The sequence below is a fragment of the Geotrypetes seraphini genome, chromosome 12 (assembly GCF_902459505.1).
Source record: "Geotrypetes seraphini chromosome 12, aGeoSer1.1, whole genome shotgun sequence".
NCBI lineage: Eukaryota > Metazoa > Chordata > Amphibia > Gymnophiona > Dermophiidae > Geotrypetes > Geotrypetes seraphini.
The window spans coordinates 47,084,232-47,108,453 of NC_047095.1; the positions used below are offsets into that span (position 1 = coordinate 47,084,232).

Below are 24,222 nucleotides of genomic sequence, written 5' to 3' on the forward strand. Positions count from 1 at the left end.
GGGTACTGTACCTGTGTGTAGTCTCCATATTGCTGAAACCAGTTAAAATAGTTTTCCAGCATGGGCTGCAATGAGGATTCCTGAGAGACTGCAGTGTCCATTATAACACCAGTCTGGGGGACTGCTGGCAAAGCAAAGTTGAGGTATTTCATTTACACATTCAAATATGAACATTATACTGAAATACAGCCCAGTACCAAATACAGTATTCATAAATTCTGAAGACATTGTAATTATTTTTAATAATTTTTTTTTAAATACAGGATGGAAGAGCTGCCATTTGCTCTGTAACTCAAAGCCCAAAACATAAAATTATAGGGGTCTTTGAACTAAGGACCGCTAAATGTCACGCAGCCCATTGTAAACCTATAGGTTGCATAGTACTTAACACATGCTAATTCGTTAGGATGCCTTAGTAAAAAGACCCCGTAGGTTGGTCTGGGGCAAAACCCATAACATAGTAGTGTAGCTGTAGCAGATGGGGCATCCCATCTAAACCAGTTCTTAACTTTATTGATTTTTCCTCTGCTATTCGTTTCTGGATTGTTTTAAAGGCACTTCTGTTAGTGAATAATTCTCATAACCTGGACACTGCATAAATTTATTTATGGTCTGAATAACTTTAAAACAATCCAGAATCCTTTGGAATGGTGAAATATTTTGATAGTCAGCAGACAGGATTTCTTAACAAGGATATGGGTGTCCTATCACATTACAAACTATAAATTTATACTACCTTGTCATCTTCCGTTACCCATCCACCTCTGTTTCTCCTCGTCACTCCTTCCCTATCCCCCCACCCCCATCCATGGAAGTCTATAAAAGGCTGAATGGAATAGAATGGGTAGATGTGAATCACTTGTTTACTCTTTCCAAAAATATTAGGACTAGGGAGGGGCATGCAATGAAGCTACTAAGTAGTATATTTAAAACAAACCAGAGAAAATCTCTCTTCACTCAATGTATAATTAAACTCTGGAATTCATTGCCAGAGAATATGGTAAAAGCAGTTAGCTTAGCAAAGTATAAAATTTGAATAATTTCCTAAAAGAAAAGTTCATAAGCCATTATTAAGATAGACTTGTAACTACAATAAGCAGCATACAATATGTTTTACTCTTTGGGATCTTGCTAGGGACTTGTAACCTGGGTTGGCCATTGTTGGAAACAGGATACTGGGCTCGATAGACCTTTGGTCTGTCCCAGTATAGCAGTTATTAGGTTCTTACCTTTCCCTTGAGACTCATCAAAATGTTTTTATGTTTCACTATGTATATTCTGATATTGCCATTATTTGCTCATATTCAACCCAAAGAGCACTCTGTCTTACAAAGCTTATAAAAAAATGCATTAGCTTAGTTTGAAAAAAAAACAACAACCCAAAACAGCTTTTGTTCCGGGGGGGGGGGGGGGGGAGTGTTCTATTACCTTTTTTTCTTGACACAATACTACATCCCATAGAACCAGGCCTTCCCAAGTGATTCCCACTGAGGTAGTAATCAGGTCTGACAATGCATAGTTTTGAGATCTAAATTTCAGGCTCTCCCAGGCAACTGTTGCTGAGAAAGGAGGATAGGCCCATATTTTAATCAATCACAAGATACAAATAAGAACACCACAGAGATTAAAAATGGATGAGAGGACAAAGTATTTTCACTTCATTTTATGGACTAGAAGAACCAGAGAGTGAACCAAAATGCTGTAAGAAAAGACCAGCTCTCAACTCTCAACAGAGCAATTGGGACTGTGGGTTGCTTTCAGGTTGTTTCTTAAAAAACCTTGATTGAAATTCTTTTACTTAGGGCTGTTCAATCAGTGTATGGGAACTTCTCAAAAATTGTAAGTGTTGAGGGGCGTGGCTTAGCGTGCACACAAAATGGTCGTGTGATCTCAGCGCTCCTCTTACCTGGGCAATCGTTGAATAAATAAAGATTTCCTTTTAAACTGTTTTCGGCTGAAAACATTGGAGAGGACAGCGGGAGCATGGCGAGCACCCGACAGAGTAAGAGTGAAACCGGAGGGGCTGTGAAAAGGCAGAAGCAGGATCAAATTACCCCGAATAAGGTTCCGCTTCCTGCTGATGTATCAGAGGAGTTAAGCAAAGCTGAAGTTATGGGGGAACTGAGGCAAATCAAACAAATGCTGACAGAGACTGTGAGTAATATGGCAGAACTGAAGGAAGAAATCCTGAATATACACAGACAAATGGAAGTAGCTAATAAAAGAACAACAGAGTTAGAAGTTAAAATGGAGAGCTTAGAATGTGAAGGAAAAAGATGCAAAAATGACAGTTTGGAAATAATTCAATTGAAAAGTCAGCTGGAAGATTACGAAAACCGTGGAAGAAGAAAGAATATAAAACTTTTTGGAATACAGGAAAATTTGGAAGGGAAAAATGCAATACAGTTTTTAGAAAATTTAATTCCAGATTATTGCAGTTGGATTTCAAACAGCCTTTGGAAATAGAACGGGCACACAGGATTCCAATAAAGAGTCTGGAAAATCAAGGGAGACCAAGACCATTAATATTCAAGATGTTAAGATACCAGCAAGCAATAGAAATTTTAAATGCTGCCAAAAAAGATAAAAACTTAAACTATAAAGGATCCAAAATGGTTTTTTACCAGACTTTGCTAAAAATACAGCAAATATTAGGAAGAAATTCCTTGATCTGAGATCTCAATTAAAGGAAAAAGGATATAAGTATGGGTTATATTACCCAGCAAAAATGAGGGTATCTTGTGGGGATAAATCTTTGAATTTTGTTGATCCGGAAAAACTAAAGACCTTTCTTTCAAAATCAGAACCTATGTCATTTTAGCACAATGGGTGTTGAAATGAAGGGATAAATACTAAGACTGGATTGGTGGATATTGAACAAAAAATTAAATATAAAGAACTATGGGACTTTTGTTTGTTGGAAAAAGAAGAATATGCAACAAAGAACAGGAAATAAAAATGGACAAGTGAAAAAGAAAATAAAAGAATGTAAAGAAGAAAGAAGGATAGACTGGAAAGACATTAAAGTGAAGATATTAGACTGAACTTTTAGGAGACTGAAAGATGGATGGTTGGAGTAAAGAATGAACAAGAAGGATTAAAGGACTGGACAAATTAACACAAAAGGAAAAGTGAAGACTGAATAGGAAAATAAATAGATGTGAAGAAGAAGAAAGCAGGACTGATAGACTAAAAGGATATTATAAAAAAAAAAAAAGAATGACAATTGGCAGTCAAAAGTCTTTAAGAGTGGATGGATGGAGATAAGAAATAAATATGAAAGTTCAGTTTATTTAATAAGTCAGAAAAGGAGAAAGTAAAGAATGAAAGGACAATAAGGAAAAGACTGCAGAATGGACTAATGATAGAAAGGACAAGTTATATGATATTTAAATGCAAGTAAAGGAAAGGAAAATGAATAATATAAAAGAAAGATACATAAAAATTTATTGGTAGCTGAAGGAATGTAAAGATTGATGTTGTAATAATATAGTTTTAAAAAGATTGGATTTAATTTGGAGAAGAGGAAATATAAAAAGGGGGAAAAAAAATTATTTTGAAAATGAAATACAAATGTTTAAATACAAATAGAGGATAAAAACTTATAAAATTGAAGTTTTGTTTTTTTTTTAACAGAAATATATGAAGAGATGGATATTTGTTGTTGGATATTTAAAGGAGGATAGGAGAAGATGGATTAGATAATATAAGATATAGGAAAATGATACTTTTTATTAAATATATGACTATGATAGAATTTTCTTGAATGAAATAAAATGTTGGGGGAATGAATTAGAGATTGGTGAAATGATAAAAATGCATTAATGGAATGTTAGGAAATAAATATGGTTATGTGACTAAAGGTTAAATAATAGATAGAGAAATTAATTACTTTAAAATGGAAAAAGAAGAGAGATATAATTAGATATATTGTGGAGAGGTAGTGAGTTTGTCTCAATAAAGGATAAAGGGGTTATTAATAAATATTGGTTGCCTGGGGGGGAGGGGGGAAGTTGGGATTACTGTCCAATGTGTGTCCTTAAGCAGTCATTATATTGGGGGGGAGGGGTGGGAAGAAGGTGGGTATTAAAGATATTACTAGGATGATTAAGGAAAAGATTAATAAGGGATTGGGTAATTTGGAGGTAAGAATGTGTGCCATGGGGAGAAGTTTTTTAGATCTTAGTTATGGAAGAAGGGAAGAGGAAGATTACGATAAGGAGTATAAAATATATTATGTCTTTTAAGATATTTTCTATTAATGTCAATGGCCTGAATCATGTAATCAAAAGGAAAAAGGTATTATCATTTTTAAAGAAGCAAAACGCGGATGTTTATTGTCTGCAGGAGACCCATCTTAATATAAAGGAATCACAGAAACTAACGGGTGGGTGGGTGAAAGAATGTTTTTTTTGTTCCAGCAGAGGGTAAAAAAGCAGGAGTAGCAGTTCTTATAAATAAAAAGTGTATGGCCAATTTTAAGATAGTAAATTCGGACCCACATGGAAGATGGCTACATGTTGATATAAGTATGGGAAATAATGCCCTGACGTTGTTCAATATATATGCCCCTAATTCGAATCAATCAGAATTCTTTAAAAAATTGCAGAGTATGTTGTTACCACTGGCTGCTTCTAATTTAGTGGTGGCTGGAGATTTTAATGCTGTAATGGATCCATTAATGGATAAAAAACCAGGTAAAAGTATAAAATCTTTAGGTTTAGATAATTTGGTTCAATCATGTGATTTGAAGGATATATGGCGTATTCTTCATTTTAATGATCAGGAATTTTCATTTTGTTCACAGGTTCATAAATCATTTTCAAGAATAGATTATATTTTTATTTTATCACATAAGGTGTAGCAAGTGATTAAGGCTTCCATTGATCCCATTATCATTTCGGATCATGCGGGAGTATGGATAGATTTACAATTAGATCAATTAGAAAATAGAAGACCTCTTTGGAGATTTGATAATGCATTGCTTGTGGATGAAAAATTTTTGGAAAATTTTAAAACACAAATTAGTGATTTCTTTCAAATTAATTTAGTGGAAGATACATCTATTGAAAATGTATGGGACGCTTTTAAAGCGACTATGAGAGGTCATATTATATCATATTCGGCTTTTGTTAGGAAACAGATTAAAAAACAGTATATAGAGTTAGAAAAAGAAATTAAAATACTAGAAACTAAATTGGTAAGCAAATGGGAACATGATGTATTACAAGCTCTTTTGAAAGCAAAAGGTAAATATAACGAATTAGCTTCAAAAATGATAAGAAGAGACTTGTTTTCCAAACAGACAATGTATTATGGAAATTCTAATAAGGCGGGAAGATTATTGGCAAATTATCTTAAAGCAAAAAAAAGAAGAACTAACATTAATGGGATAAAAGATGATAATGGTATAATAACCAATCAAACGGATATAATTTTAAAGCAATTTCTAAAATTTTATAAGGACCTGTATTCTTCCGAGCCTTATTTGGAGAGGCAAAAAGATGGTAAAAATTTTTTAGATTTAATTATTGGACCCAAGGTTCCTGATCATATAAAACGGAGTTTAGATGAACCTATATCATTAAAAGAATTAGAAACAGCGTTGAGATCTCTTAGAGTTGGATCCGCTCCAGGTGGTGATGGTTATACAGTAGAATTTTATAAAACATTTCAAAATGTCCTTTCCCCATATTTACTAAATTTATATCAGACACAACTTATAAAAGGTGATATTAAAGGTACTATGGCTGAATCAATAGTAATTGTTTTGCCTAAGCCAAATAAAGATCCTACTTTGGTTTCAGACTACAGGCCTATATCTTTAATAAATGTGGATAATAAACTTTTGGCGAAAATTTTGGCTTTGAGATTAGCCAAAGCTCTCCCACATATTATAGACACGCATCAGACGGGTTTCGTTGCTAAAAGACATTCCTCTAATAACTCTAGATTGTTTCATATGTTAAATTTATTTAAAAAAATGGATGAACCGGCTTTTACAGTTTCCTTGGATGCAGAAAAAGCGTTTGATAGGGTAAAATAGAATTTTATGTATCAGGCTTTAGAATGGTTTGGTATAGGTTCTGGATTTATACAAATGGTAAAAACATTGTATAGCTTCCCGATTGCAAGATTAAATATTAATAATATGATATCTGATGGTTTTCAATTGCAGAGGGGAGTTAGACAAGGTTGTCCTTTATCTCCTTTGTTATTTGATGTTGTATTAGAACCCTTATTGTTAGCAATACAGCAAGCAAGGGGGATACAGGGTATTCTATATTCTGATATGGAATATAAAATTTCCGCTTATGCGGATGATATTTTACTTTATTTGAGGAATCCAGAGTCTACCTTATCTTGTCTATTGGAATTAATTGATATGTTTGGCAAATTTTCAGGTTATAAAATTAATTGGAGTAAGTCTGAACTTATACCTTTAAATGTTCATTGTGTAAAAGGATTATTTGACGCTTTTCCGTCCATATGGAAAGAAGAAGGATTTAAATATCTTGGCATTCAAGTTAAAAATACAATTGAAGATACAGTAAAAGAAAATGAAAAATTTGTATTGAAAAGAGAGCACAGTTACTTACCGTAACAGGTGTTATCCAGGGACAGCAGGCAGATATTCTTGACTGATGGGTGACTGATGGGTGACGGCACCGACGGAGCCCCGGTACGGACACTTTTAGAGTGATTGCACTCTAAGAACTTGGAAAGTTCTAGAGACCGCACCGCGCATGCGCGAGTGCCTTCCCGCCCGACCCCGACGCGCGGTCCCTCAGTTAAGATAAGCCAGCTAAGAAGCCAACCCGGGGAGGTGGGTGGGACGCAAGAATATCTGCCTGCTGTCCCTGGATAACACCTGTTACGGTAAGTAACTGTGCTTTATCCCAGGACAAGCAGGCAGCATATTCTTGACTGATGGGTGACCTCCAAGCTAACAAAAAGAGGGATGGAGGGAAGGTTGGCCATTAGGAAAACAAATTTTGTAAAACAGATTGGCCGAAATGTCCATCCCGTCTGGAGAAAGCATCCAGACAATAATGAGATGTAAAAGTATGGACTGAGGACCACGTAGCAGCTTTGCAGATTTCCTCAATGGGCGTGGAACGGAGGAAAGCTACAGATGCTGCCATAGCTCTAATTCTATGTGCCGTGACAGAACCTTCCAGTGTCAGTCCGGACTGAGCATAGCAGAATGAAATGCACGCAGCAAGCCAATTAGATAGTGTGCGCTTAGAAACAGGACGTCCCAATTTATTCGGGTCAAAGGACAGAAAAAGTTGGGGAGATGATCTGTGGGGCTTAGTACGGTCTAAATAGTAAGCTAAAGCCCGCTTACAGTCCAAAGTATGAAGAGCCTGTTCCCCGGAATGAGAGTGAGGTTTAGGGAAAAAAACAGGTAGTACAATAGATTGGTTGAGATGGAACTCAGAAACAACCTTAGGGAGAAACTTTGGATGTGTACGTAGAACCACCTTGTCGTGATGAAAGACAGTGAAAGGTGGATCAGAAACTAGTGCATGTAGCTCACTGACCCTCCTGGCAGAGGTGAGAGCAATAAGAAAAAGTACCTTCCAAGTGAGTTTCAGATTGAAAAGACCTCGCATGAATCTGGAGACCAGGGGATGAGCTGAAAGGAGTTTCCCCTGGACTGGCTCATGAAAAGCCGTAATGGCACTGAGATGAACTCTGATGGAAGTAGACTTGAGACCAGAAGTAGACAGAGAAAGCAGATAATCCAATAGAGGTTCCACAGCAAGAGACCTGGGGTCATGATGATGTAGGAGACACCAAGAAGAAAACCTCGTCCACTTTTGATGGTAACATTGTAGAGTGGCTGGTTTCCTGGAGGCGTCCAGGATGGAGCGAACAGGCTGAGATAACAAAGAATCAGCTGAAGTCAGCCCGAGAGATACCAAGCTGTCAGGTGCAGAGATTGCAGGTTGGGATGGAGGAGGGTTTCCTGATCTTGTGTAAGCAGAGATGGAAACAGTGGAAGTAGAAATGGATCCCTGGAACTGAGTTGAAGTAGAAGGGAGAACCAATGCTGTCTGGGCCACCGTGGTGCAATCAGGATCATGGTGGCTCGTTCCCTCTTCAGTTTGAACAAGGTCCGAAGCATGAGAGGCAGAGGAGGGAAAGCATAAAGGAACAGATTGGACCAATCCAGAAGAAATGCATCCGCTGCCAGACGGTGAGGAGAGTAAAGTCTGGAGCAGAATTGGGGCAACTGATGATTGTGAGGAGCTGCAAAAAGGTCCACCTGAGGAGTGCCCCATTGTGCAAATATGGACTGTAGAGTCGATGGGTCGAGAGTCCATTCGTGGGGTTGGAGAACTCTGCTGAGCTTGTCCGCTAAGTAGTTCTGTTCCCCTTGAATATAAATTGCTTTCAGGAATAAGCGGCGCGAGGATGCCCAAGACCAGATTCTCTGGGCTTCCTGGCATAAGAGGCGAGAGCCCGTTCCCCCTTGCTTGTTGATGTAGTACATAGCCACCTGGTTGTCTGTGCAAATTAGAAGGACTTGAGGAAATAGAAGGTGTTGGAAGGCCTTGAGGGCATAGAACATTGCCCTGATTTCCAGGAAATTGATGTGATGCTTCTTTTCCCGAGGAGTCCAAAGGCCCTGAGTTTGGAACTCGTTCAGATGGGCTCCCCATGCATAAGGGGAGGCGTCGGTGGTGATGACCAGATGATGAGGAGGCAGATGGAACAGAAGGCCCCTGGAGAGATTTGAGGATATCAACCACCATTGCAGAGACTGACGAAGAGACGATGTCACAGATATGTGTCGTGAGCAAGAGTCTGTCGCTTGAGACCACTGGAGAGCCAGGGTCCATTGAGGAGTGCGCAGGTGAAGCCGTGCCAGGGGTGTGACATGAACTGTGGAGGCCATGTGACCCAAGAGAATCATCATCTGCTTTGCAGAAATGGAGTGCTGGGACAGCACCTGCTGACAGAGCGATTGGAGGTTGTGAAGACGGTTGTCCGGCAAGAAGGCTCTCATCTGGACCGTGTCCAGTACCGCTCCAATGAATTGAAGTCTCCGCGTAGGAAGAAGGTGAGACTTGGGTAGATTGATTTCGAACCCCAGGAGTTGTAGAAAAAAGATGGTCTGGTTGGTGGCCAGAAGAACAGTCTGAGATGAAATGGCCTTGATTAACCAATCGTCCAGGTAGGGAAAAACCTGAAGGTGGTGGGAGCGTAGAAATGCTGCCACCACTACCAGACATTTTGTGAACACTCTTGGAGAGGAGGCAAGACCGAAGGGGAGCACTCTGTATTGGTAATGACAGTGATTTATCATGAAGCGAAGGTACTGTCTGGAGGCCGGATGAATTGGAATGTGAGTGTAGGCCTCTTTGAGATCGAGAGAGCATAGCCAGTCGTTGTGATCGAGGAGAGGATAAAGCGTAGCTAGAGATAGCATCTTGAATTTTTCTTTGACCAAACATTTGTTGAGATCTCGCAGATCTAGAATTGGTCTGAGGTCTCCTGTTTTCTTGGGGACTAGAAAATACCGGGAGTAGAATCCTTGCCCTCTTTGGTCCAGAGGAACTTCCTCTATAGCGTTTAGAAGTAGGAGGGACTGAACCTCCTGACAAAGGAGGGCAGATTGAGGAGTGTGCAAAGCAGACTCTTTTGGTAGACTTTGGCCCGGAAGGGTGTGAAAGTTGAGAGAGTAGCCGTGGCGGATGATGTTGAGGACCCACTGGTCCGAAGTGATAACTTCCCACCGGCTGAGAAAGAAAGACAGTCGTCCTCCTATCGGTTGAGGGAGGAGAGGAGATGGTTGAACGCTGGCTATGCCCTCTAGGATCAAGTCAAAAGGGCTGAGTCGATTTTTGTGGAGGAGGCTGCTTAGCTGGTTGTTGCTGCTGAGGTCTAGGTGTTTGCCGCTGCTGTTGACGCTGCCTCCTAGGTTGCTGAGTGGAAGGCTGCAAGGGGCGAGCCACAAAACGCCGCTGATAGGCCGTTTGCTGTCTGAATGGCCGTGAAGGTGGAGGTTTCTTCTTGGTCTTAAGAAGGGTATCCCAGCGGGTTTCATGAGCCGAGAGCTTCTGGGTCGTTGAGTCCATAGAATCTCCGAACAGCTCATCCCCTAAACATGGGGCATTAGCCAACCGGTCTTGATGATTAACATCAAGCTCAGAGACTCTGAGCCAAGCCAAGCGGCGCATGGCCACAGAAATGGCTGTTGCTCTGGAGGTAAGCTCAAAGGTGTCGTATATAGACCTTACCATGAATTTCCGAAGCTGGAAAAGAGCTGAAGAGCACTGATGGAAAGCCTCACGATTCCCCACAGGAAGGTACTGCTCAAAGGAAGCCATGGTGGTAAGGAGATGCTTTAAATAAAATGAAAAATGAAAAGCATAGTTACCAGAACGATTAGCAAGCATCGCATTCTGGTAAAGTCGCTTACCAAATTTGTCCATGGCTTTACCCTCTCTGCCAGGAGGGACAGAAGCATAGACACTAGCTCCTAAGGACTTCTTGAGGGTGGATTCTACAAGAAGAGACTCATGAGAGAGCTGTGGTTTATCAAAACCAGGAATAGGGATTACTTTATAAAGGGAATCCAATTTGCGAGGGGCTCCCGGGATGGTAAGAGGAGTCTCCAGATTCTTGTAAAAGGTCTCCCTCAGGATGTCATGTAAAGGGAGTTTCAAGAATTCCTTTGGAGGCTGGTCAAAATCAAGAGCGTCCAAGAAAGCTTTGGACTTTTTAGACTCAGCCTCCAATGGAATGGAAAGAGATTCACACATATCTCTTAAAAAAGAAGAGAAAGAGGTGGAATCAGGTTTGGAGGAAATATCCTGCAGAACAGGCTCGTCCTCCTCTGATGAACACTCCCCTTCTGACTGAAGAGGTTCTTCAGAGTCGCCCCACAGATCAGGGTCTCGAACATGGGGACCACGGTCCCGAGACTCAGGGGTGGATGGTTCTCGGTGTCGGGATTTCTGTACCGACTTACCCGACCTCACCGACGCGGTACCGGGCGATGTTATCGGTCGCACCGGAGCCGATGTCTGTACCGATTGGTGATGAGACCTAGGCTCCGGTGCGAGGACAGGCATCGATGCCGATGAGGTCAAGTGTACCGGTACCGAAGGAGTGGATGGTGACAATACTGGCTGTTCCACGATCGGTACCGGATGCTCAGTGGGGACCGATACCGGAGGGCTCGGTGTCAGGAGAGCTGGAAGGAGTTGTTTGAGCTGTTCCTTCAGCTGTACCTGCAAGATGGCCGCAATGCGATCATCAAGGGAGGGCACCGGTACCGCTTTTTTCTTCTGCGGTACCTGCGGTGCCGCTCGACGCCCCGGAGATGAGGAGCCCGATGTCGAGGGACTCACCTCAATAGGGGCGGAGCGCTTCCGCTGGCGCCTCACGGTCGGCAGGATTGGACTCTCTGCAAAGGAGACCGGAGGACGTTCCAGCGGGGAAGGCTTCTTAGCCGGCTTACCTGCATGCTGCGACGCCGACGCGGTATCGCGTGGCGTCGATGAGGTGGGTGCCGACGAAACAGGTACCGAGACCGGCGCCGAAGACGCGGGGTCGGACATGTCGGTGCCGAAAAGCAGTCTCTGCTGTATCTCTCGATTTTTGAGAGTCCGCTTTTTCAAAGTGGCACAGCGGGTGCAGGTAGAGGCCTGATGTTCCGGACCCAGACACTGAAGGCACCAGTTGTGCGGGTCTGTAAGGGAAATAGGCCGTGCACACCGCTGGCACTTCTTGAACCCGGGCTGGGGGGGCATGAACGTAAAAACGGCTTCTGCCAAATCGAAGGCCTCGGCCTCGATGATGGCAGTAGGCCCCGCCGGGTCAAATAAAGAAACTTGACAAAAACAAGAGAAATTTTTTTTTTTTTTTTTTAAAAGAAAGAAAAACGGAAGGGCAAAAAGAACCCGAAAAAGTTTACGCGAGCGGGAAGGCGAATGAAAAAATATTTCAACAGCCGTTGAAAATGCGACTTCTTAGCTCCGCGGAAACTAAGAAACTGAGGGACCGCGCGTCGGGGTCGGGCGGGAAGGCACTCGCGCATGCGCGGTGCGGTCTCTAGAACTTTCCAAGTTCTTAGAGTGCAATCACTCTAAAAGTGTCCGTACCGGGGCTCCGTCGGTGCCGTCACCCATCAGTCACCCATCAGTCAAGAATATCTGCCTGCTTGTCCTGGGATAATTAGAGTTATGTGAGCAATGGAATCCGTTACATCTTTCTTGGTGGGGGAGAGTTCAAACTATTAAAATGATGATCTTGCCTGTAGTTTGCTACCAAATGAGTATGATGCCTATTTATTTTCAGGGGTCCTTTTATAAAAAGCTTAATAGCATTTTAACGAAATTTCTTTGGCTTGGTAAAACGCATAGAATAGCTTTGGTATCTTTGCAAAAATCAATTAAGGAGGGAGGGGTAAATTTTCCAAATTTTTATAGGTACCATCAAGCCTATATTTTACGTCAGGGTATGTATTGGATCCTCCCAGAACTGATAGGTAATGCACCGGATTGGTTATATTTGGAATGGCGCCTTATGTTTCCCCTAAATTTAGTTCATCTTCCAAGTATCAACATGCCTAGAAGATACAGAGAAAATAAGATATTAATGGATACTTGGAAAACGTTGAGGTTTATTAGTAAATTAACACCTGTCCCAATAAACAAGTCAACTAATCGGTCTTTATGGATAAACTCCAAGATTAAAATTGGCAGAGCACAAATCCTTTGGAAGGAATGGATTATTGCAGGCATTAGATCTCTGAATGATGTTATTTCGGAAGGTAAACTGCTGGAATTTTCACAATTGCAACATAGATTTGGTCTTAGTAAAACACAAAGTTTTAAATGGTTGCAATTGAAGCAGGCCATTCAGGTTGGGTTCCCTGAATGGAAAACATTGAATAATCAATATAGTTTAGAGTTCTTATGCTTCCAAGCAGACTTCCTAGGGCATCAAGCCGCATTGTGGTATAAATTAATATCTGGATATTTGAATAAAAAACCAAAAAATGGTCTAAGAGACATTTGGAGCATTGAGATTAAGCATCAAATTACTGCATCTCAATGGCCACTAATTTGGTCTTGGAAAATGAGATGTACAGTGTCAGCATCTATGAGACAAACTTGGTTCTTTTTATTACATAGAGCTTTTTGGACCCCTACACGTTTGCAAAAATTAGATAGTTCTAAGTCCAATAAATGCTGGCACTGTAATCTGGAACCTGGGACGTTGGATCATTTACTATATCATTGTCCCTACATTAAAAGTTTTTGGAATGCAATTTGGCCACAAATTAATAAATTGATGGAAAATCATGTAGCAATATCATATGATACAGTGTTATTTGGAATGATGATGAGAAAAAAAAGTCAAATTTCACCAGAAAATAACAAGCTTTTACTAGTCATGACAGGGGTTGCCATTCAGCATATAACCAATAACTGGAAGAATCATAGTAACCTTAATTATACATTTTGGTGGAATACAATTTGTCATATATTCAAAATGGAAAGAGTAATAGCAATACAAAGAGGGACATATCCTAAATTTATAAAAATATGGGGGCCATTGACAAAGTATTGTACTGAATGAATAATAGGATTTATCTTCTTTTCTTCTTTTTTTTGTCTTCTTTATGGCACACATGGAGGGGGGGTAGTGGAATAATTTTACATAACATGTTATAATATGGTATACAATATGTATAAGGTGATTGTAAAGTACTTGAAGGGTGGGGGGTGGGAGAGGGGATAAAAAAAATTTGTTCAGAATATTATGTAATAGATATAAAAGTGATATTGTGTATTCATTAGTTGTAACTCAATATTTTGTACACTTCATGTAAAATATGAAAATGAATAAAGAATTATATAAAAAAAAAAATTGTAAGTGTTCTCTAGGGTCTCTTCGCGCATGATAGCACCCTAGGGTGCCCTTTAGAAAATACCACATATGGGTCCCATATTTTTCATTGACATCCAAAATCAAATCAAAATAACGCTCAGTTTTAAATTAGTATGCATGTATTCATATAATTTTGTGTGATGTCCGACTACTTTCTATTCTTTATCGTCCCTCCAGACCGCCACAGTCGGATGGGTTTACGCTCCTCTGCCAGCAGGTGGAGACTGAGAACACAATGATTTCTCACAGTACAAGTGGGCTGTGCAGTCCTTCAAAGAATCAGTCTGTTCTCAGTCTCCAGCAGGTGGAGCAGCCCACAGGGGAAGATTCGTCTGTGGTGCAAATTTTTCACCAGGAACAGCTCCAAGAGCTTATTCTTCAGGTGTCCTCTGTCTTGCGTTTTAAGGAGGACTTTGAAGAGATTCTGCAGGTGGTGGATCCTCTCCTTAAGGGGATTTGGACGGCTTCCCATTCCTTTCCCATGCATTCAGATCTTAGAGATATTGTGGATAATATGCAAGAAAGGGATTCTTCTAGTTCCTTATTGCTAATTTTACAGGCTAATATTTCTAACTGATTGGTCATTTTGGAATCCAATAGTTCAAATTCAAATCCTTCCTTACAAACAATTGCTAATCCTCCCCCTCTTCTTCCATCACGATTTAGCATGTGAATTTTAAAACTATCTGGCAGAAGATTATTATTGGATCTTCTTCAGACAATAGTCATGTTTCCGTTAGAAACAGGCTATTTGCTTCCTGATGATCCGATGTTTAATGAAAAAAGCTTTATTCCTAACAGATCTAGTATTAAGATATGCACAGGGAACAGAAGCAGATGTGATAGGTTTGGTAGATGTAGTGGTTCCGATAGGTTTTACTTCCCTTATCGTTCTGTTACTTGAGATTACTTTAATATGATTTACTCTATCTTCCTGGAACGTGTTGCCAGAGGATGTGGCTAGAGCTGTTAATGTTACTGGTTTTAAAAAAAGGTTTGGACAAGTTCCTGGAGGAAAAGTCCATGGAATGCTGCTACTATTTGGATTGTTGCCAGGTATTTGTGATTTGGTTTGGCCTCCGCAAAGTGGGATACTGTGTTAGATGGACTATCGGTCTGACCCAGTAAGGCTATTCCTATGTTCTTATGAAATGTGATGCTGCAGCAGTGCCTGATCCTCTTGCTGTTGCTGCCAGTTCTTCTGGAAATGCTAAGTTTTCTGCAAAATATCCCAGTTTATTGGGAAGAGGAAGATATTCCTTTTACAGAATTTTGGGACACATAAGGACGTACTAAGTCTCAGGAGGATTTGAGGATGGTTTTCCAAAGGAAGAAGCACCTCCAGGTGAGGATGCATCTATTATCCAGATATTTCATAAGGATGAGCTGCTCAATCTAATCTAATCTAATCTAATCTAATCCTTAGGTTTGTATACCGCATCATCTCCACGTTCGTAGAGCTCGACGCGGTTTACAGTAGGAGAAATAGGAAGGAACTACAACAGAGGGTTAGAGGTAGAAGTGTGAAGAAAATTTAGAGGACTTGGGATGCCAAGATATAAGAGTTTCCTTGATTCCTAAATTGGAGGGAGACTTACATTTTTTGAGAAAAGCCAGGTTTTCAGATGTTTGCGGAAAACTTGAAAAGAGCTCAAGTTCCGAAGAGGGGAGGTAAGGTTGTTCCAGAGCTCAGTGATTTTGAATTGGAAGGAGGTCCCTAGATTTCCTGTGTGGGAAATGCCTTTTAGCGAGGGGAAGGATAGTTTTAATTTGTGGGAGGATCTGGTGGTATTAGGGTTTGAGGAATTCCAAGAAAGAGGGATAAAGGGAGGGAGGATACCATATAGGATTTTGAAAGTTAAACAGGCGCATTTATAATGGACCCTGGCGGTTATCGGAAGCCAGTGGAGCTTGGCCAGGAGCGGGGAGACATGGTCAAATTTACTTTTAGCGAAGATGAGCTTGGCCGCGGCATTCTGAATCCGTTGGAGTCTGTGGAGGTTTTTCTTAGTTAGGCTTAAGTAGAGAGAGTTGCAATAGTCCAATCTGGAGAGGATGATGGATTGGACAAGGAGGGTAAAAATGTTTTTGATGGAAGCAGGATCTAACTTTCCTCAGCATGTGAAGGCTGAAAAAGCATTTTTTTACCAAGGATTGGAGGTGGTCATTGAAGGACAATGTGGAATCAATGATGATGCCCAAGACCTTGCTCGAGAACTCAAGCTGCAGAGAGGAGCCAGAGGGTAGTGGGATGGAGGTGGGTAGGTGATCTAGTTTTGGACCAAGCCAAAGAAGTCTTGTTTTGGACTCATTCAATTTCATTTGCACAGTGTGGGCCCAGGATTGTAGGTTTTTTCCCCTCCTACCAGACCAACTGGGCTGGATGGGATACACTTTCTATTACCTGCTGGAGACCAAGAAATACTGCCTGGCACATGATTGCATGGGATACCTATATGATGATGTCACAGATCATTAGCTCTCTTTCTCCATTTGCTGGTAGGTATGTATATGTATGTGCCCATTCGTCTGGGCTGATCTGAAGGTCTAAGGAATGACCATTAGGCGCACAGCATCCCATATGCAAAGCCACAATCTTGTGGCCAGTATTACCAAAATCTTTAACCTAACCAGGAAGAGTAGCAACTTCAGCAGTGCTTGAAGAAAAATCTTATAATAAGGGAGCTAATCACTAGGGCTGGGTTTGTTTTACACAAAGTTGTACTTTAGTGGCTTCTTCAGAAGTATCTCATCTGCAAGAATGAGAGAGAAATGCAGCTCTTCACATCACTTCAGTTAATTAGTTTATTTATTTTATTTGGATTTATTAACCACCTTTATAAAAAGAGATTCACCCCGAACTATGTTAAAACAAAAAATGCTGGTGGTTCAACACCCTTACTGTATAGTACATCTTCTTGTCCAACTTAGAGTAAGGCTGAATCCTGCTGGGGGAGGGAGGGAGGGAAATAACACCATTGTTTCTACTTCATTGCTCTGACAAAAGCATGCATAAAAATGCTTAGCAGAAATATCCCCCAATCTACTGCTTACCTGGAAGACAAGCACCAGGCAGCACACTGGCCAGATTCAAGTACGGATTGGTACTAAGCTGGATATCTCTGGGTGGTTCTCCCAAAAGTGAAGTCTGGTTATTAACTATAGCCTGCAAAAAATAAAAAAAATAAAAAAAAAAAGTTATCAGTCCCTTTTTCGCTACCATTAAAATAGTTACTCTATAATAGGGATATCAAAGTCCCTCCTTGAGGGCCGCAATCCAATCGGGTTTTCCCCAATGAATATGCATTGAAACCAGTGCATGCACATAGATCTCATGCATATTCATTGGGGAAATCCTGAAAACCTGACTGGATTGCGGCCCTCAAGGAGGGACTTTGAGACCCCTGCTCTATAACAATCAGCAGCATTTGTATCTCTCTCCATGACCACTACCCTGGTAAAAGACAAATACAGGAATGATAGTATGCTTAACAGGGTTTCTTAGTTTATGCTCTACTTTCACTTCAAAAACAGATCTTTTCCTTTTGCTCCTCCTTCTTTTAACCTTATCTTATAGCTGAAGGTCTGTCGGGAAAGATTTGCCTTTTTGCGGATGATACCAAAAATCAGCAATACAGTAAACATCCCAGATGGTGTGAACAACATGAAGAAAGATCTAGCGAAGCTTGAAGAATGGTCTGAAATTTGGCAGCTAAAATTGAATACTAAGAAATGCAAGGTCATGCATTTGGCTGCAAAAACCCGAGGGAACAGTATAGTTTAGTGGGTGGAAAACTTTTGTGCTCAAAAGAGGAGCGTAACTGTAGTGTGAAAGTATGTTATGATCTAAAGGTGGCTAAATAGGTCGAAAAGGCAATGGCAAAAGCTAGAAGGATGCTAGGGTGCATAGGGAGAAGTATGGCCAGTAGGAAAAAGGTGGTATTGATGCCCCTGTATAAGACTTTGCTCAGACCTCATTTAGAATATTGTGCACAATTCTGGAGGCTGCACCTTCAAAAAGATATAAAAAGGATGGAGTCGGTCCAGAGGAAGGCTACTAAAATGGCATGTGATCATCATAAGGCAGTGGTCTCAAACTCGCGGTCCAGGGGCCACATGCAACCTGCCAGGTACTATTTTGAGGCCCTCAGTATGTTTATCATAACCACAAAAGTAAAATAAACAGTTTCTTGATCATATGTCTCTTTAGCTATAAATTACAATATTATTAAGATTTAGCCAAAAGGAAAGATTTATGAACTACTAGTCATTAAACCCGTTACATTAACGGGTGCTAGAATATATGTCTGTCTGTCTCCCTCCCGCTGACTCTCTCTCTCTCCCTGGCCCCCTTTCTCTGTCTGTCTTTCTGCCCCTCTCCCTGCCCCTGTGTCTTTCTTTCTTTCTGTCTCCCTCCCTCCCGTGTCTGTCTGTCATCTTTTCCCATTTCCCTGTGCAGCAGCATTTCCATCCCACTTCCCTGTGCAGCAGCAACAGCATTTCCCTCTTATCCCCACCCCCCCTTTCCTGTGCAGAAGCAGCAGCGGTATTTCCCTTCCCCTCCAGGTCCCTGTGCAGCAGTAACAACATTTTCCCCCACCCCCCTTTCCCTTCTCTTACCGCAATCTGGCCTGCCCTTTCGGCCCCTCCCCCTTCTTTTACTGCATTGTCCTGCTCGATCTGGCCTGCTCCTGACCCTCCCATCTAACCCTCCCACCGCCAACAAACCGCCCGGCTCCAGCAACATAGGCAGCACTTTAAACACGCTGCTTCGCGGCCTTCTACTGCCAATTTCCTCTGCCGCGTCTGTCTCCGATGATGTCATCAGAGACGCGGCAGAGGAAATCGGCAATAGAAGGGCACGAAGCAGCGTGTTTAAAGTGCTGCCTACGCTGCGAGGTTTGTGGAGGGTCAACGGGTGGAGCGGGGCTGCTCTCCACCACTACAACAAATTCTCAGTTGCTGCCACTGGAATGCAAGTTGCCCACAGCTCCCATATAATCAGACCACCTGATATTCAAGCACACAGTTTTTCTTTTAAGTTTAAAAGTGCCGCCTGCCTCTCACGATCCCCGACGCTGGTGCGGCTCGTGAGAGGAGCCCACACCATGGCTTTTAATCTTGTTTGAGGAGGTGGAGAGCAGAAAGTCCAGCGCTGGCGGCCATGGAGAGAGGAGCGATGTATGCGCGCATGCACACTTCTGCCGCCACAGACCTACTGATCACAGAAGCACGCAGGTTGAGTGCGCATGCGCGGCTAGGGTTTTATTATATAGGACAGAGTTTTACCTCATGCAAAACTGTCATTTCTTAAATAAGACATTAACTATTTTTTCTGAGGCCCTCCAAGTACCTACAAATCCAAAATGTAGCCCTGCAAAGGATTTGAATTTGAGACCACTGTCATAAGGCGTATAGGAATAGACTTAAAAGATCTCAATCTGTATACTTTGGAGGAAAGGCGGGAGAGGGGAGATATAATAAAGATGTTTTAAAAATACCTACGTAATGTAAATGCTCATCAGTCGAGTCTCATTTGAAAAGAAACTCTGCAATGAGAGGGCATAGGATGAAGTTAAGAAGCGATAGGCTCTGGAGTAATCTAAGGAAATACTTTTTACAGAAAGGGTAGTAGATGCATGGTGAAGAGGTGGTGGAGACAGAGACTATGTCTGAATTCAAAAGGGCCTGGGATAGGCACATGGGATCTCTTGGAGAGAAAGAGATAATGGTTACTGCGGATGGGCAGACTAGATGAACCATTTGGCCTTTATCATGTTTCTATGAAGTTATTTATTTCCAGGTGAAACAGCATATCCAGTTCTTCCTTACCTCTGAACTCAAGCTGTCGCTTTTGGGCGGACTTGGAGGCTGAGGAAGCCCAGAGGGTAAGGCTCCAGCAGGAAAATTTGAGAAACTCTGGAAGTAAGTCAGTGACCCTGGAACAGTTTCCTCTGCTGCTGTTGATGGCTTATTCTGCGACAGTCCTGGCACAGGCTGGCTGGGATAAAAGTTCATCATATCCATTGCTGCTGCTGGATTTGAAGCAGATGTCAGACTAGTTGCTACAATAAACCATAAAAGAAAAAATTCCTTCTGTTAAACAATATTTAATCCAGTATATCACAAACTGTGTGCTGTGGTGAGATTCTGGGTGTGCTGTGAGATGCCAGTGAAGAGAGGGGCTGGTGCAGGCTGACCGTCTACAGGACATGCCTCTCGCAGCAAGAGCCACGTCCTGTAGGCAGTCAGCCAGCACCAGCATCTCTTCTCCTCTTGTAATAGCAGGGCCCCATCTAGAGGGCCTCAGCACATGCGTAGGCATCGATGTGATGTCATATATGCATGTGACATCATCACGTCAATGTCCATGCATACCCGGAGGCCTTCCAGAATCGGCCCAGACTTTAGTGTGCCGCAGCTTGGAAAAGTTTGCAAGACACTGATTTACTCCCCTCTTCTACAAAGCCGTGTGGTAATGGCCCCAAAGCCCATAGAGATTTAAAGGGCTTCGGGGATGTTGCCATGTGGCAACCACTAGCGTGGCTTTGTGGAAGAGAGGGTTAGTCTTTCTTGATCTGGTTTCCAGTAAAGCAGGACTGGTAAAAATGAGTTTTGCTGCTAATGCCAGTAATGGGTTTGCAGAAAAACAATTCATTAATCTCATCTGGATTTACTTTTAATTCAACATTAGTCATATAATCTTAGAAAGAGAGCTGTATCTTTGTGCAGCATAGAAAGAAACAAAAACTTAATAGTTCCACCCTGCCCTAAATAATTCATAAAATTGTTAAATCACTGTTTTAGAAATTATTTCACCCTCTTATAAGCTAGTATCAAACTATCTCAGGCAGAAGCTATTACTATGGTTATATCTAAACATCTGTCCCAGAGAGAAGTCACACGAGAAATAAATATTTAGTAACAGTACAATCTTCCAATTAACCAAAAATCTTACTAGCCAGAGGTGGGTTCACTATATAGAGAGCAATATTTAACAAACAGTAGAGAAAAAAAAAAAGCCTCATAACAACTTTCAAAGAGACAGCAAACACCACAGATTTTTAGCTGCTCACTTCTATATCACAGGCATAAAAAAAAATAAAAACTCCACAAGAAAATGACTTGTTTACAGTGTTGCCAGAGAGCTGTAAGAAGGTTGGGTATGTATTGCAGACCAGAGGACCCAGGTGAAGCAATACCGTAGTCAAAATTGTGCCTTAGTGCTGTACAAGTTAAGGCATATAAACTAAGATAAGAATCCCATGAAGGAAATTGTAAGGTCTGTCTGGAAATTGTACTTGGAAAAGTTTACTTGAAGTATTTTAACTGTTAACTGGAAATTATCTATTTAAAGACACACTGCGAGCTTACTATACAAAGACACAAGTTAGGAGTTGCTGTTTAAAGCTGCAGCTCACATCAGAGAGGGTCTAGCAGATATTATGATTTGGTTTTAAGTTGTGCAAGTGCCTGTATGTTTGCTGTGGTAAATTCTTAATACATTTTTTTATGGAGACATTTCCATTTAAACTTCTAAATAAAGTACATAAAATACAGTGGCGGCAGCAGCAGCAGTAGTAGTAGTAGTACAGTGTCCTGGACATTCATGGTAAATTCCTATCAGAGGGCAAATTTTCACAAATATATATTTTTTAAACCACACCCAAAACTGCCTTATAGTTTATTGGAACTGTTCCTTCTTTCTCTCATCCTAATACAAAGTATAGGACTGCATAAGGTACAGTATTAATCTCGTTATAACGGACTTCAAGGGACCTGGAAAAACAGTCCGTTATATCCAGAGCTGCATTTTTTTAAAGAACAAGAATTGCCGCTACTGGGTCAGACCAGTGGTCCATCCTGCCCAGCAGTACACTCACGCGGCGGCCCCCAAGTCAAAGACCAGTGCTCTTAATGAGTCCAGCCTCACCTGCGTACATCCCAGTTTAGCAGGAACTTGTCCAGCTTAGTCTTGCAACCCTGAAGGGTTTTTTCCCCTACAACAGATTCCGGAAGAGCGTTCCAGCTCTCCACCACTCTCTGGGTGAAGAAGAACTTCCTTACATTTGCACGGAATCTATCCCCTTTCAACTTTAGAGAGTGCTCTCTCGTTCTCCCCACCTTGGAGAGAGTGAACAACATGTCCTTATCTACCAAGTCTATTCCCTTCAGTACCTTGAATGTTTCGATCATGTCCCCTCTCAATCTCTTCTTTTCAAGAGAGAACAAGCCCAGATTTTCTAATCTCACTGTACGGCAACTCCTCCAGCCCCTTAACCATTTTAGTCGCTCTTCTCTGGACCCTTTCGAGTAGTACTGTGTCCTTCTTTATGTACGGCGACCAGTGCAGGATGCAGCACTCCAGGTGAGAGTGCACCATGGCCTGGTACAGCAGCATGATAACCTTCTCCGATCTGTTCGTCATCCCCTTCTTTATCATTCCTAGCATTCTGTTTGCCCTTTTTGCCACCACAGCGCATTGTGCAGACGGCTTCATCGACTTGTCGATCAGAACTCCCAAGTCTCTTTCCTGGGAGGTCTCTCCAAGTATCGCCCTGGACATCCTGTATTCATGCATTAGACACTTATCCACATTGAACCTCATTTGTCATGTCGATGCCCATTTCTCGAGCTTATGTCACTTTGTAGCTCTTCGCAATCCCCCTGTGTCTTCACTACTCTGAATAACTTCGTATTGTCCGCAAATTTAATCACCTCACTCGTCGTACCAATGTCCAGATCGTTTATAAAGATGTTGAAGAGCACGGGTCCAAGCACCGAGCCCTGCAGCACCCCACTGGTGACACTCTTCCAGTCAACTTGAAACAACGCTCAATCAATGAACAACAGTCACTGCACAAACATATCAGCAACATCAAGAACAAAACTCAGCAAAACATTGGTATGGCACGAAATGATTACAAAACCAGAAAACTAAAATATGTTCTAAAGTATTATGTCATACTGTACTGGAAAGAAAAATACTCTTGTCATTTTCTTCTGGGTTGTATTTTGATACTATATCACTGGTATGCCACGCGTCTTGTAGGCGGAGCCTGCATTTCCGTTACAGCCGAAGAAAACTATAGCTAAAAGCGGCTCTGGGGACCAAATTGGTTGTCCGTTATATCCGAAAGTCCGTTATATGCGATGATTTTCTGTATGTTTATAATGGCGCACGGCCGGGATCAGCGGGCCTCGTCCGCTATAGGCGAGGTTCCGTTATATATACAGATTATACTGTAGCAGCAAACCTCAGCCATGCCTTCTTATACATACTACTGTATCTTATGAGTGAGTGAGCGAGCGTGTGAGAGTGACAGAGTAAATGAGTGAAAACACCAGTCACCAAGGAGTTCTGCACTATTTTATGTTGAAAGCGCCACGACAGGAGCCCTTTAAGTGAAAGCTACTGCCACACAGAAGGCACTTTATGTATTGCCATAACTGAGAATGCATAAAGTTCTCAGCTGTGTCAAATTAAAGATGTCATTCAGGTTTCGCTTGCATCCAAAACAACATTTTGTAAGAAATAGTCACCAACCTGTGAAATTTTTCATGTGTTAAATACATTAGCCTCCATGTCTGTACTATTTAAACCCACTAGTTTTTAACTGCACTGCTTTTTTTTTTTTTTTGGGGGGGGGAGAGTTTACTGACCTGAAGAAAAAGTTAACTCAAACGCTAGTCCGTATTATTACCTACAAGCTGGTTTGTAGATCTTTTTCACACTTGGCAAAATCAAAAGACAATATGTTAAAATGAATAAAGATTTGGAAAAAAAAAAAAAAAAAAAGATTTCTCTAGATGCTCATACCTGTACAGAACAATGTTGCAGGGATTGTTTTTTTAAGATGAGAGGATGAAAAAATAAGCTATTTACTCAATAAAAACAGCTGTTGATACTCTAATTGCACTTTTGACCAATGGGCCAGCTAATACATAACTGTAATACGTATCAGTACAACAGGTCTGTTTAGTGCATGTAATGAACATGATTATTTTGTCAATATCCACTAGAATGAAAACCAGAGGATGTGAAGATGTTTATTTTGTCCAATCCTTCAATCTTCTCTGCTCCACCCACTCACTGAGGTATAGAAAGGAAGGTGTTCTGTTTAAACTGGACCCTTTAAAGCAGTGTTTTTCTCAACTCGGTCCTGGAGTACCCCCTTGCCTGTCAGGTTTTTAGGATATCTATAATGAATATGTATAAACTTGATTTGCATACACTGCCTCCATTATATGCAAATTTCTTCCATGCATATTCATTGTGGACAGCCTAAAAACCCAACAGGCAAG

The 24,222-nt window shown here is 41.4% G+C and overlaps 1 protein-coding gene across 3 annotated transcripts in view; it reads right to left on the minus strand.

Moving 5' to 3' along the window:
• RAVER2 (ribonucleoprotein, PTB binding 2) overlaps window positions 1-24,222 on the minus strand; it is a 95,723-nt gene that overhangs the window by 7,059 nt on the left and 64,442 nt on the right. For 2 of the 3 annotated variants that reach the window (XM_033916286.1, XM_033916285.1), the window contains exons 9-11: window positions 19,750-19,982; window positions 16,972-17,083; window positions 12-124 (exon numbers count right to left, since the gene is read on the minus strand). In XM_033916286.1, the coding sequence (XP_033772177.1) occupies window positions 12-124; window positions 16,972-17,083; window positions 19,750-19,982 (458 nt within the window). The remainder of the gene's footprint in view (window positions 1-11; window positions 125-16,971; window positions 17,084-19,749; window positions 19,983-24,222) is intronic. The other variant, XM_033916287.1, reaches the window with a different exon arrangement.